The sequence below is a fragment of the Haematobia irritans genome, chromosome 1 (genome assembly GCF_050003625.1).
Source record: "Haematobia irritans isolate KBUSLIRL chromosome 1, ASM5000362v1, whole genome shotgun sequence".
NCBI classification, from domain to species: domain Eukaryota; kingdom Metazoa; phylum Arthropoda; class Insecta; order Diptera; family Muscidae; genus Haematobia; species Haematobia irritans.
Genome location: NC_134397.1, coordinates 49,371,582 through 49,385,551, shown reverse-complemented (window position 1 = coordinate 49,385,551; position 13,970 = coordinate 49,371,582). Strand labels below are relative to the sequence as shown.

The following is a 13,970-nucleotide window of genomic DNA, read 5'->3' as shown; positions in this document are numbered from 1 at the left end:
TGCGTGTTATTCGTGTTTTTAAATATTGCGGATTATGGAAATATTTTATTTTTATTATTATCTTCTAAAAAACATACATTTCGTCCCTGTAATGGATAAATACAAGTTTCAGATAAATATTCAATAAGTAAAGGAAAAAACTTATGTTTTAAAATAAAAGTTGTGTCAAATTGACCCAAGGAGTGCACAAGGGTTAACAAAATATTTGAATTTGAAAGGAAGACGCTCTTTTTTATGCCTAAAATTCAACAAAAAGTCGCGACGTTAAAGCTCGACGTTTCAATAATCGTAAATGTCGAAAATCGACTTTTTCAAATTTCTTTGAAAAGGGGGAAAACACACTTTCCAAATTTTTAAAAAGTAGTCGAAAATCGACTTTTAAAAAAGTCGATTAATGCAGTCACCCTTTTAAAATTTTTAAAAAGAATAAAATCAAAAAAAAAAACAATAGAACGCAAAATATAAATTGTGGCTTATATTTCAATATCAATTCACACTACCCTACTTTTTTACGATTTTTTTATTATTTAAATGTCGAATTCTTTATTGATCTCCTGAAAAAACGGGCTGGGCTGCAACTGAACACAGAAAAAAATTCACGAAAATTTTTCCAATTAAAGTCTTAATTGAGTTTTAAAAAATATTCAATTAAAAATAAAAATTTGTTAATTGAAACAAAAATTAATAGTATCAATTATTTTTTTAATTGGGTATGTTCTGGATTTCCCCCTTCAATTTGATGTCCCCCCAGCATTTTTTGTTGTTCTGGACTTCCCGTGAAACAAGATTTTTCATATGGTTTGCGGAAGAAAAAGTAAACAAGTAATTTTCATTTGTGTCGCAAACTAAAAGGTTTTGAAAGAAGTAAATAATGTTTTTTGTTAATGGTTAATGCTATATGAAGAAACTTATTTTCTGAAACGCCAATTTTCTCCATTTCTGTGATTGAAGACATTTCAATTAAAAATTAATTGGATCAATTAATTTCGTGATTGAAGACAATAAATATTTTTTTTGTGTACCTAAATAAAACAATTTTTTTAAAGTTTTATTCTAACAAAATAGAATCAATTTTATTTTAATTTTTAGTTCGCTTTGAAAAAGAATTTCAAGCATTGTTGAGCGCGATACACATGAAGACCATTCGCTTAACAAAATAATTAACATTAAGATATACTTGGTACATCTTGCAAATCATCCAAATGCATTACTGCCCGATGAAGGCAAAAATAATTTTCCACACATTCCTTTATAATGGACTCGTCTAGAAAGATAAATTAAAAACGTAATAATTGAAAAGATTTGTTATTTTGGTTATTTTGTAAATACCGGGATATTGATTTTCCATTATTATGGAGCGCGCTATATGCTTAGCTAATTTCTTGAATATAAAACGATTTCCAATAAGTCCATGTTTCATTGGTTTCATTAAATGCTTGACAATCCAAGGCGATATACGCTGCACGCAACTACCCATCAATATTTCGTCCATTTCAATGCTGGGACTACAGGGTGCAAATTCATCATCACTGTCTTCCCCAAAAAGTTGTTGGAATTTCCATTTCATTATATCATGCCATCGCAAATCTTCTTCAATAAGCCGTGCCAAAGATTCACTTAATTTGCGTCTTTGCATAAATAATTCGCACGGCCAAATACTTTTACTTAGATCTTTACAAGATGATTTCTGTAGAGATGTACTTATTGGAGGTGATAACTTTGGTATATTGTTTGGTGTGATTTGAACATTGTTTTGATTATCAGTATTATCATTAGAGACAACAATTTTGGAATAGCTAACAGATTGTGGTTCGTTATTGATTTGAGCTTCTTCAATTTCTTTAAGTATCTTACAAATTTGTGGATCATCCGGTTCCTGATTGGGGTCAATTCCAAATATTTCATCTAATTCGGTTTTTTCCTCGCTAAACATTTTAGCCAATTCCAAGGCAACACTATCATTTGAGTTATCCATTGTGGTCTCTGCAACCTCTATACTCTTAGGCTTCGCCGAGGAGGTCTCACTTAGAAATTTTGCAGGTGTTAAAATAGTGCTGGCAGGACTAAGCCCAGCTATTTCGGTTGATTTCCTTTGACGTTTTTCTTTATAGGGCCTATGATGATGCCGACGATGTTGCTTATGAGCATATTTGTTACGATTATCATGACTCTTCGTATGCATAGGCTTTTGTTCATTTGTTTCGTATTCAGGTCCATATATACTACCATTTTGAAAACGTTTATGAAATAACTCAATTTTTTCATCCAATGTCAATTCATGTTGCTCTGTTTCCGGCTGATGAAGTTCTATTTTGTCCTGCAACGGATTAGTTTTGCTTTTATTTATTTCGAGTTCCAGAAGACCGGCTTCTGTTTGTGTTTCCTTATTGTGAGTTCGTATTAGATCAGCATTAACAATTGCCTTTTCCAAAGGTGTGATCAGTCGATTTTCTTGAGTTGAACGTCTGACTGTTGCAATCTAGGAATATAAATTAGCTTTCAATACAAAAATATTGTTTTTATTTCTCGTAATCATTAGACATCAATTTTGTTCTAAATGATTAACGACCATTTCCATATGGCTCCGTTAGGCTTTAACTACCATTTAAAAGACAATAAAATGCAAGTATCTTCTATCCGGTTAATTTTAAATGAAAAATTTTCAGCAGTTAAGTCCATAGTACTATCTAAAAGTTCGTTAGTTGACGGAACTTCTTGAAAACGGGGTTAAGTTTGTACATATGTGATTTAAAACAGACGTGTTCAGTCATCAATTGTTTTATCGAGAAGGGGAAAATATATATTGAGAATCCCTTTATTTGTGTTATCGTGAATTTAAACTGGTACGAAATTGCCCGCTAAGGTAGTTTCTATGTTTTACAGTGAAAGGCCAAAATATGTTTAAATGGACATAGGCATCAGATATAATGCTATTGTGACATTGGAGAATTGTAAAAAATTTCGATGTTACTGGAAATTTTAATACAATTTTCTGGTGTATTACTTGCCCGAAATGAGGTATACGAATATAAAAAGAACTTGATGTCTTAAATTGTAGCACTCACAGAAATACCTGCAAATATGGATATTTCCGGCATATAAAGCTACTACTTACAATTTTTACCATAGCCCTCTGATATCTTTGGGCCATCTTTGATGCCTCGACAGCCTTGTCTTCCAAAATTTCTGCGGTATGTTTTATAGAACGTTTATATCTTTCATTTTCTTCTGTGCCGCTGTAACAACTTTTAAAATTTTCCATAAGTTGTTTTTCCAGATAGTTTAAATAATGATTCCTCACCTATTGTTGAATTACTATTAGTATCGATTATATCAAGTTACGCTATGAATAAACTTACCAATTCCGTCAAAATAGGTTCATCTTGGTCACATAGCAAATTTTTAATATCCAAAATATGATCCAATTCCATTATTATCAAAATTTAAAGAAAAAATTGACCCCGCTTGTTTAGTAAAATTCGTAAACAAAAGCAAAATCAATTTTATAAACAAATGCAGGGTTGTGTTTTCCATGAATTGCCAACTATTAAAATTATCATTTCCGAAAGGTGTCTATAACAAGATGTCGCATTTACATTGGAGACAAAACACAATAGAGGTCGTTGTTGTATATTAGTGAAACGCTTGAAAGTAAAATAAATAAGAAAGTGTGTAATTGTACGCCTAAATAAATGTTTAGCATAAACGGGTATTAAGTTGTGTAAAATAACGGATATTAAAATTAGGTGTGATATATTTTTATTGCTATTTTTATAACTTTAGGATTTGAAGGGAAATTATGTTTAAACCCTGAGGTAGGTGGATATTAGTTTTTTAGTTTGGCCTATAAAATAAAATCAGAAAAAAGTATAAAATTATACCCCTTTGTTGCAATTTTATTACAACTTGATGGGGAACAGACTAAAGGAACTTGCCATAAAGTTTATTCTGAATATTTCCTAGGGAATGTGTTCCCTAGGAATTCCTTTTGCCCGGGAATAAAATCCTCATATTCTAAACCGTAGGGGAAGAGAATAACATGGGAGAAATAATTCAGAGTATTCGAAGTCAGTTGTTTTACTACAACTGTTTTGTTTTAATAAATTTTTTATTGATGTAAAAGTTGAGTTAAACGCGAAAAACGTCAAAAATGTTTAGTGCCGTGTTTATGGTAGTAGCTGAGGAGAGGCGTATCAATGTAACAAGGTCTAAAGGATAGAAAGAAGAAAGCTACGCGATGCCATTGTGATACAATATTATAGGGTAAATAATCCAGCCTTCAAATACCTGTTGGATGTATTAGCAGCCCACATTCCACCTCAACGCAAGTCTTTTGGATTATCTCCACTAGTAAGATTAGGTGCTACGCTTCTTTGTCGAAGGTGGCTACCAAAAAGGGCGCAGGAAAAGATCGAGACATATCTGTGGCCCAGAGTAGCCTGAACAAAATTCATAAAGAAGTCATAAATATATTTAAAGAACACCTATGTCCGAATTGGATATATTTCACCATAACGGAGGAAGAAAACTAGTAAATTTCTTCAGCTTTTTACGCCACGCGGGACACATGTTCGCATTATTGCTCCTTTAAGAAACAAGCACCTACATTAAAACAGGAAGGGATATTATAGTTTAAATGTAAAACCTTTATTTTATATATAAATGAATTTTGAAAATATGTACAGATCTGTGACCATGAGATGAGCATTCGGTGACCATGACCATGAGATGAGCATTCGGTATTTTGATGAATCCCATCATCAATTCTAATTTAAAGTTTTTGACCGGAGATTTTGTTTAGAATAGGGGAGTTGTTATTGAAAATTGGGCTATATAATCTCCAAAATGGATTATTAAATAAAAATAATCGTAAAAAGTGGCGATTTTAGCGGCTAAACTCGAACTTAACCCATTCAGGTGGGTATTAAGTTCGAGTTTAGCCGCTAAAAACGTAATTTTTTCACGATTACTTTCCTTTAATAATCCATTTTAAGGAATACAAACTTTGTGAAAATTTGCTTTGGGCTTTTCCCAATCAAGTTATAATAAAATTATCAACAAATACGTATAATTTCATGCATTTTTCTTACTGATTTAGTTTTCACTTTAGCGATTTTAGCGGCTAAACTCGAACTTAATACTCACCCTTAGCCGCTAAAATCATTTTTGACGATTACTTTTCTTTACGTTTTGCAACAAATATGTATAATTTTGTCTTTTTTTTTACCGATTTAGTTTTCACTTTAGCGGCTAAACTCGATCTTAATACTCACCTTTCCATAAGCGTAGGAAGGCCTCTGGGGAGGGGGCTTAGACCCCCCCAGAAAAATTTTAGCCCCCCCCAGAATTTGAAAACCTATTTACGATTTTACATTTTTATAAAAATTAAGCAAGTATATACTCGTACAACGCACAAAGTTCCACTAAAGACTTTCATGCACAATCGAATTACTTGGGTTGTGGTAGAAGTCTGATATTTATGAAATAAAGCTGTGGTTGAACTTATGATTTAGTTGAATAAAAATAGTAATTGATATTAGAACTATTCTTTCATAAATTAATATCTTAATAATGCTGCAAAAAAGCGTCGCCAAAATGAAAATGTTCTTTTTGGGTCTGGAAGTGGTACACTCTTACTTATGCTATGGTCACACTGGGCAAATATTTGACAGAAATCGAAAAAGAATCCGTCGCCACAGCCAAACCAGCAAACATTTTGGGCTCATATTGGATATATAACATTTTACAAAAACCGTATCCAGATATTTGGAAAATGGTTCTGGAAAAATGTTTGACACTCATTTTGGTCAAATATTTGCATAGTGTGACCCTAGCCTTACTCTTTTACTCTTTTTTTAAACTATTTGAAAAAAGAAAACAAAAAATTACGCATTAAAATATAAAAAAATGAAGTAAAAAAACTTTCTGTGTAGTTAAAATAGTTAACTTCTTTGTGAGGACATTTTTGGAAGTGCTTTTAAAGTTGTGCCTTTAGAACAACTCCCAATTTTTTGCTGGGAAAAGTGTGGAACTACCCTACGGGAAATGGATCAACCACAGAACTGGTACAGGACTAGTCCCTGGTGTGTATGGACCAGTCCCAGTTCTGACCAAAACGTATGGAAGGGACCGTCCACCTTTACATGGGTTTGTCATTGACGGAGTAAACTTACATTTTAGGATGCCTCTTGGACTCACCCCAAAGGACATATTCTGGAACAATTTAGCAGGAGCAACCCATAAACAGGTCCTCAGGAACCAGTCTCGGACAAACTCTTAGAAATCTCTTTCAATTTGGGCTCCTAATCGAACCCGAAATGAAAAAACAATTGAAATATATCGAACAAAAGGTTATTCTGATCATTTTATTTCACTAAATTTTATTTCACAATTTGCACCAATTTCCCGTAGGGTACTTTTAGTTGCTTTATTATAAATTGATTCTCGAGTTATTTTGATGTCTATTTTTTATTAAATTTTATGAAATAAAACATTAGTTGAACCTATAAGTTCAGTCTATAAAGTTTTAGCTAGGGGGCTATAGCCCCCCCTAGGAAAATTGTCTAGCTACGCTAATGCACCTTTCCCTGTCATTGTACTCGCTTGAGTACAGAAAATTGGCAACATTTAATCTCGCAGAACTTTGTTTATAAATAAAATTAGGCAACGTTCCTTTTTTATATTTTTTAACCGAATTTAAGTGTAAATGTATAAATGAATTATTTTTTTTTTATTTTAAGTGGTCTTGGCATGTAACGTGTTAATACCCACCTTTACATGATTTTTTTATTATAAATGCTTCTATAATTTTGGCATATTTTCCCACAGTATCACGAATTATTGATAACAAGACATTCAACTATTCAACAAACAAACCAAAGTTACAAAGTCTATGATTGAACAAGAAACAGAGATTTGGGAGTTTTCGTTATATATAGGTAAAGTTTTTCAAACTTAAAATATCGAGAGTTCAAATAAAAAAATCGACATTTAATTTTATCTTCAAAAGATAAAATTATTGTATGACCTTGAAGTTTTAAGGAACTATCATAATTTTTCCAAGCAATTATTTCATGTTTGTTATTTCAAGCTGAATTAGACTTCTTAGCCATTTGTCTTAGGTATTTAAATATAATCGAGCTTAAAAAATAACAGATAGTGTTTGCTATTTCAACAAACTGTGCTTCCTTTCCCTTTTTCAGTACATTTTTTATGTTTTAGCAGATTCGAGTTGTTAATTTTAATTAGTTTTTTTTCGTAAGGGTTAAGTAAACAAAAAATATTCTCTTATATGTAGGTGACTGTAATCTAAAGCTTTAATTTATTTAAAAATAATGACTATAGGATAAAATAAATGTCTGCAGGTCCAAATCAATACCTAAACCAAAAATAAAAACAAATATTTATTAAAAAATGGTTTTAATGACATTAATTAAATATGTTACTATTGGGTTTGTATTTGCCCGTACCCATACGTTAGTTCTCCATTTGGTTTTCATCTTGATAAACTTCTTCATATTTGGCAACAAAAAAGCTTGGTGGTTTTTTAAGAATCTAAGGAAAAATGAAAACAGAACAAAAAATAAGCAAGATACTAATGGTTACTGTCGGGAGACTGTTTAACTATAAACTCATTGTCGTTAATTGTTATGAGTTTAAAGAATAGGAAATTTTATTCTTAAATGCTGCCCACATATTTCCTGACCACTTCAACTTCTTCTTATATGTCCTTTGATGTGGTATGCATGCCTACACTGATCAGTTCATTCGATTTTTTATCAAACAAAATTCAAAAGCAGTTAGACATCTACTTTGCTTCTAACTACAAGTATTTAATATATGTGTGCAGACATCCTACCTTCGCTGTTGCTTCCAAAACGAGCTTCTTGTCGAATTCCACATGAGCTCTAAAAGCCCAAGAATAATAAATTCTGAAATGATACGAAAAAGGCATATATGTGATAACTGTATTAATCTTCGTTCTATTTAATTATCTTTGCTTACTTTATTTCCGATTCCAAATCAGACACAACTTTTTCACGTTTTAAATAAAGTTGTTTAACAAATGTTTCAGTTATTAGCTTTTTGATATTACCAAAATAGTCATGATGAGCATCAAAGTGTATGCGTATACCATTGAGAAAATTAATCAAATCCTCTAAAATAATTAGAAAATCATAATTTATATAAAATAATAATTTGTTTTTATACCTTCTGTGGTATTGTTGTTGTGAGGAGCGTCGGACCCACGCATGAATAGATAAGACAGTACAACAAATAGCAGAGTAAGATGCTTTTGTTGCTCCTCGTCGTACAAAAGACTTGATTTACCGTTATCTTCACTGTAGCATATAACAGCCTTACCGCTTTTAGTATCAGGAACATCAGCTAATAATATTCCGTATGTCTGAAGAACAATATGTCAAGTTATTTATTAAAAAGGAAGAAAGTCAATGTTTGATTCTTTGTTTAGCTCAATAGCAAAAGCAACTCTTTCTACGAAGCTTGGTGTACGTTAAACATGAAGCTATGGTATTCAATTCGCTTTCATTTGAATACCATAGGAACTCCAAGATTTGGGAACAAAGTGCATCTGTAACCACATCAAGGATACCTTCCGTATAGTATGCTCTAGCCTTTTCATTTATTTGTTTAATTACTTTTGTCATTCCATTCATTTTTACCTCTTGTAATGCCGTTTTTGCTTGGTTGAAGGCTTCATTAAATAATTTTCCCTTAATGTTTAAAAGATTGGAGATATCTCTTTCTTTTATAGGTAATTTAGTTGCAATTCCATTAATTATATATGTAATAATGCAATTGGCGTAATTCGCCAATTCTTCGCTAGCAAACGATGCGTCCATAGTAAAAATAACAATCTTGGAGAAAATTAATGCATTTATTCACTATTTAATATTTATCTAGAATCATAAAAATCAAATGCAAACTGAGACTAACTACTTTGAATTGAAGAATGAAGAAGAATGAAGACCGGTCAAACAAAATTGACATCGCAGATGCAAGAAATAGTACTAAATTTGTACAACCAAGTTTTGTACAGAGAAAAGAAAGTACTATATTACGTACGGACAAGAAATATCCGAACACAGCCATAACGATCGGCGGTGTAATACTACGTTCACACTTGGCAAGAAATCTTAATTTTTAGCCAATTCATACCAAATTTTGCATTGGCGGCGCTAGGTCCATACATGTTTGTAATTTTTTATTTCCTTTTTTTAAATAAACAACTTAATTTTTTAATTGAACAATGTTAAATTTTGAACAATTAATTAACGGCCATTTTCATGTATCTCCGTTAGACTTTAACTCCCAGTTAACAGAAAGTAAAATCGAAATATATTCTCTCCGGTTAACTTTAACTGAAAAATTTTTAGTAGTTAAGTTCCCAACTGGCATATGGAATATATAGGCAAGATGAGAGACATGTCCATAGTACGGTTTAAAAGTTCGTTAGCTAACGTAGCACTAACGGGGCTTCCTGAAAATGGGGGTAAAAATTATATTTTCTCGTTTGTTCCAAGATATTTCCAACTCTTAATTTCTTTTTATTTGCATTTTAATGTGTCGAACCTAAAGGCCGGTACTCTGTTCGGTTTTCGCGTTGAAACTCCATACAAAACCAAAAAATGCGAAAATTTTGCGAAATTTTTTCCATTTGTGATACTTTGTTTTTTCGTGTTGAAAAACTGACGTTTATAGCACGGCGCCATTTGCAATGTGAATTAAGAAATAATTTATTTATTAAAAACTATTTGTGCGGGTTTATAAATCAAACACGGACCATATTTTTGTTCCGAAACTATACAAAGGATCAAAGGAATAGCAGATCAATTGCCCAAGGAAAAATAAAATGTTATTTTGTAAAAACAAGCAACCACCACCAACTTAATCCAATTACGCTCCCTGTAAAATAGCGCTCCAAGCTACCTAAAAAAACGCCGCTTTCTATGTGCGAAATAATGGTTTCCATAAAAATTTTTCGCAAGAATGAACATAGTACCGGCCTAAACACGTAAACGACAAGTACCCTGCCAGCATTTCAAAGCTCCATTTCATCCTCATGGCTACCACAGACTCGTAAGTGACACTGCAACAATCGCCAACTGTGATAGTATTTTGCCATCACTATTGTTGCAAGAGCTATTTTATATTTTGTGAAACACCAAGCACAACTAGCTTCCTATAATTTATTTAAATAAAAACGATAATGAAGTGCTGAAAACATAGTTATTTCGCTTAAAATTGTAAAAGGTATATTGGTGAACATTTTTTGACTTTCCAAATGGAATTTAGTATTTAGTATTTATTAATTGAGTAGTTTCACATACAACAAGATTTTAAATCTTATAATTACAGCATGTGATTTACAAAGTTAAAATATTGTTAAATGTCTCGGTTATTAAATTATGACTATAGTTACATAAAATTAATTAATTAAGTTACATAATGACAACAGTTACGATGAAACAGCATATTAGTTAACCACAAAAAAAATATTAAAAAAATAAAAAAGTATTAAAATAATAATAAAAATTAAAAATGATTGTATAAAGCTCGTTTGAATGATATTGCGTTGCCGATAAATTGTATGTTTGGTGGAAGGGAGTTCCATAGACGTATTGCGTTATAGAAAAAATGCCATTCAGATATCAAAAGACGATGTCGAATAGGTATAATAGTTAATCTTCTGTTTGATCTTCCGATAGTAAGTTTATTGTATAAATTTTCAGGTTTTCGATTATACAGCAGTTTATGCAAAAGTAAAAGAGTTCTGATATTCAGTAAATCGTTAAATGTAACACCGCATAAATTTTTTGAGAAAAGAGAGCAGCTTTCAAATCTTTTTAGTCCATATACATATCTTGTTATGGCGTTAAATGCAGTCTCTAGACGTGATTTGCTTCTTGAATCGCACTTGCAGAATAGTTCGCAACCATATAAAAGCACTGGTAAAAGATAAGATTTTGCCAGTAAAACTCTAATGTTCTGTGGAGTGTAAAATTGGACTTTATATAGTGTTCTCAGCATGCCGAAAATTTTCCCAGTCGCTGAAACGATGTGATCTTTCCAGGTTAGAGTATTGTTTAGAACAATACCTAGATTTTTGGCTTTAAATACTTGCTCAATGCATTGACCTCCGATTCTTACTGGATATTCACAATCTAGTTCCTGTGTACGACCAGAGAAAAGAATGAATTTTGATTTGGTTGGGTTTATGTGGAGTTTGTTACGTAGGGTCCAGTTGTAAATACTGTTTAAATCCGCGTTCAGTTTTATTATGCCTTGCTGCAGCTGTGACTTGGCGCAACTCAAATAAATTTGGACATCATCTGCATAAATCTGAATATTGCTGTATTTAAGTATATTTGGTAATTCGTTTATGTATAAGCAAAATAACAATGGTCCCAGAATAGATCCTTGTGGGACACCTTGGTTAACAGGTAAAGGTGTAGAAACGTTATTCCCAACTACGACAGACTGCTTTCGACCACAAAGATAGCTTGAAATGAGAGCCGTTGCAGTGTTTGAAAAATTAAAGTGGTTTTTCAGTTTGTTGCATAATATACGATGGTCCACACAATCAAAAGCCTTGGAATGGTCTAATAGTACTATACAGGAAATATTTCCGCCATCTAGATTTGATCGTATTTCATCGGTGACATCAATCAGTGCAGTTATGCAATTGTGTTTGGAGCGGAACCCAGATTGTCTACTTGACATAAGATTGTGTGCATCCAGATACCCATTTATCTGATGCTTAATAATCCTTTCAAAAACCTTTGAAAGGAAAGGTAGAATAGAAATTGGACGGTATTCTGAGTTGGACTTGGGTATCGGAATGACTTTAGCATGCTTCCACGCGTTAGGAAATCGACTAGTAGTTAATATTGCATTAAAAAGATGCGTAATATACGGACATATGTATTGTAGAATAGTTTTTATAAACTTTGGATGAATTAAATCAAAACCCATTGCGTTTGACTTTACAGATAGACAACTCCTTGCGACATAGAATGGTTCCACGCAAGAAAACTCAAAAGTGGACACAGATGTAAAATTATGTACTATAATTTGTTCCGTAGCAACTTCAACAGGATGACTTTCGGGCACTTTTACAAATTTTTCATTGAATGCTTCAGGATCCCCAACAACAATCGAATCCATTTTTTTGGTTCCAATTCCAATGTCACGGATGGTCTCCCATTTCTTTTTCGAATTAGTGGCTGAATGAAATTTATTGGCATAAAAAGCTGTTTTATGCCTCTGTATCGTTTTGTTCACTTCAGTTCTTAAAGCTCGAAATTCATCATACATGCCTGGTAGTTTAAACGCTTTCCATCTTTTATAAGCGTTATCTCGTTTCTTAATTAATTTCTTTATAGTGGGATTAAACCAGGAATTTTGAGTTTGTTTTCCACGAGTAACTTGTTGAGGGACAGAAAACTGCTGAATGCGTTGCAGATTTATATTTAAAAATTCAAGTTTTTCGTCAACAGATGTCATACCAAAAATTTGGTGCCAATTAACGTTCATGAACTCTCTAGTAAGAATTTCATAATTTATCTTATTAAAATTAAAGTATTTGGTCGGATTCTCAGGGATCGGAGGTTGAACATTATATGTCATGAAAATTAAATCGTGTTTTGAAAAGCATGGCACACTAAGTTGATCATATAATAACACATTTTCTATTTTGGTAACGAGAAAAATATCCAATAGACTATTTGAATTTGAAGTAAAATGTGTGGGAGTTGTTTTGTTTACAATTTGAAATCCAATTGAGTTGAAGGAGTCCGTAAGTGAATCTTCATGAAGAATATTTGAATTGAAATCGCCACCGATAATGATATCATCGTAGCTCATAGATATATTCAATAAGGTGCTTTGGAGAGAGTCGTATGGAACTAATTTATTTGGACGATATACACAGCCGAGAAGTAATTTGTGTGTGTTTATTGTGGCTTCAATGAATATTGATTCAACCTTCTCGTTATTATCTGATTTAAATATCAACTTAAGGTGGGTACTATGTTTGTTGGCACGAAAAAAACTTCACTTAACCATTCTTTCGCGTTGAAAAATGAGAGTGTTGACAATACATTTCGAACGAAGAAAACGGCTATTTTGGAGCTATTCCGCGTTTATTTCTCCTCAATTTAATTGACAACATCGCCAAATGTCATACTATTTTTACTTATACATACGCAGCAGCTGATTGTTTACATACACGCATTCATGATAATTGTTTTGAAAAGTGTTTTTCTACCAGTTTTTGGATTGTTTTGCAAAAAAATCTCATACAGCACTGGACACTAATAATTGTTAAGAATAAAGCTCCAGCCGCTCTACTCCTGGTGTCTTACCACATTCTGCAACAGCTTTTACAACATGTGGTACATTGTCTTCTTCAGCTTTTCCAAATGGATACCGTCAATTTGTAACGCACATCAAAAAAACATATAATTCCGGTGTTATGCTAACTTTTACATCATGCGCAGCAATGGACTCATTCATCAACAAACTTAATTCGTTGGTGTCCACAATATCTACACAATCGCATTGCAATACCATGCTGTTGCCGCCTCACTAGCAATTTCAAATCCAGTGGTCACCACCACGGCTCCCACAAAGGATAATAACGCCATTTCATTTGCCAATGTTGTTACATCGGGGGGAACAACCAACTTAAGCCCATAACTCAAGTTCAAGGGTAGTCCCTAAGCCAAAGTCACTGTTCCCGACTTATATTTCGTCACAAAGGGATGTTAGTATTCTATACCAGACTCTTCGTTGACTGAAATTAATACATTGAGAAGCAATTGGCTGGTTTACTGAAGGATGTTATACTCTCCCAATGTATAAGTTCCAATAACTATTTCAGTCACGTTATGAAATTCAACCAGTGTTTTGAATTGATAAAATGCAAGAATGCCGCTAACTGAAAT

General features: G+C 32.6%; 2 protein-coding genes across 3 annotated transcripts; both read right to left on the bottom strand.

Annotated features, from left to right (window-relative positions):
• Positions 1 to 1,035: 1,035 nt before the first annotated feature.
• LOC142220880 (uncharacterized) lies at positions 1,036 to 3,515 on the bottom strand. The gene is made up of 4 exons (XM_075290284.1): positions 3,360 to 3,515; positions 3,116 to 3,301; positions 1,330 to 2,479; positions 1,036 to 1,264 (listed from the first exon to the last, which is right to left on the bottom strand). The coding sequence occupies exons 1-4, from the start codon at positions 3,429 to 3,431 to the stop codon at positions 1,167 to 1,169; spliced, it is 1,506 nt and encodes a 501-aa protein (XP_075146399.1). The 5' UTR covers positions 3,432 to 3,515; the 3' UTR covers positions 1,036 to 1,166.
• A 3,767-nt stretch (positions 3,516 to 7,282) lies between these two features.
• On the bottom strand, positions 7,283 to 8,980 carry MAGE (necdin, MAGE family member). 2 transcript variants are annotated; one of them, XM_075290286.1, is made up of 6 exons: positions 8,685 to 8,980; positions 8,212 to 8,407; positions 8,005 to 8,158; positions 7,859 to 7,931; positions 7,446 to 7,554; positions 7,283 to 7,378 (listed from the first exon to the last, which is right to left on the bottom strand). In XM_075290286.1, the coding sequence occupies exons 1-5, from the start codon at positions 8,862 to 8,864 to the stop codon at positions 7,477 to 7,479; spliced, it is 681 nt and encodes a 226-aa protein (XP_075146401.1). In that variant the 5' UTR covers positions 8,865 to 8,980; the 3' UTR covers positions 7,283 to 7,378; positions 7,446 to 7,476. The 2 variants fall into 2 exon arrangements, with proteins under 2 accessions (XP_075146401.1, XP_075146402.1); XM_075290287.1 differs by having other exon boundaries at positions 7,470 to 7,554.
• Positions 8,981 to 13,970: the final 4,990 nt, after the last annotated feature.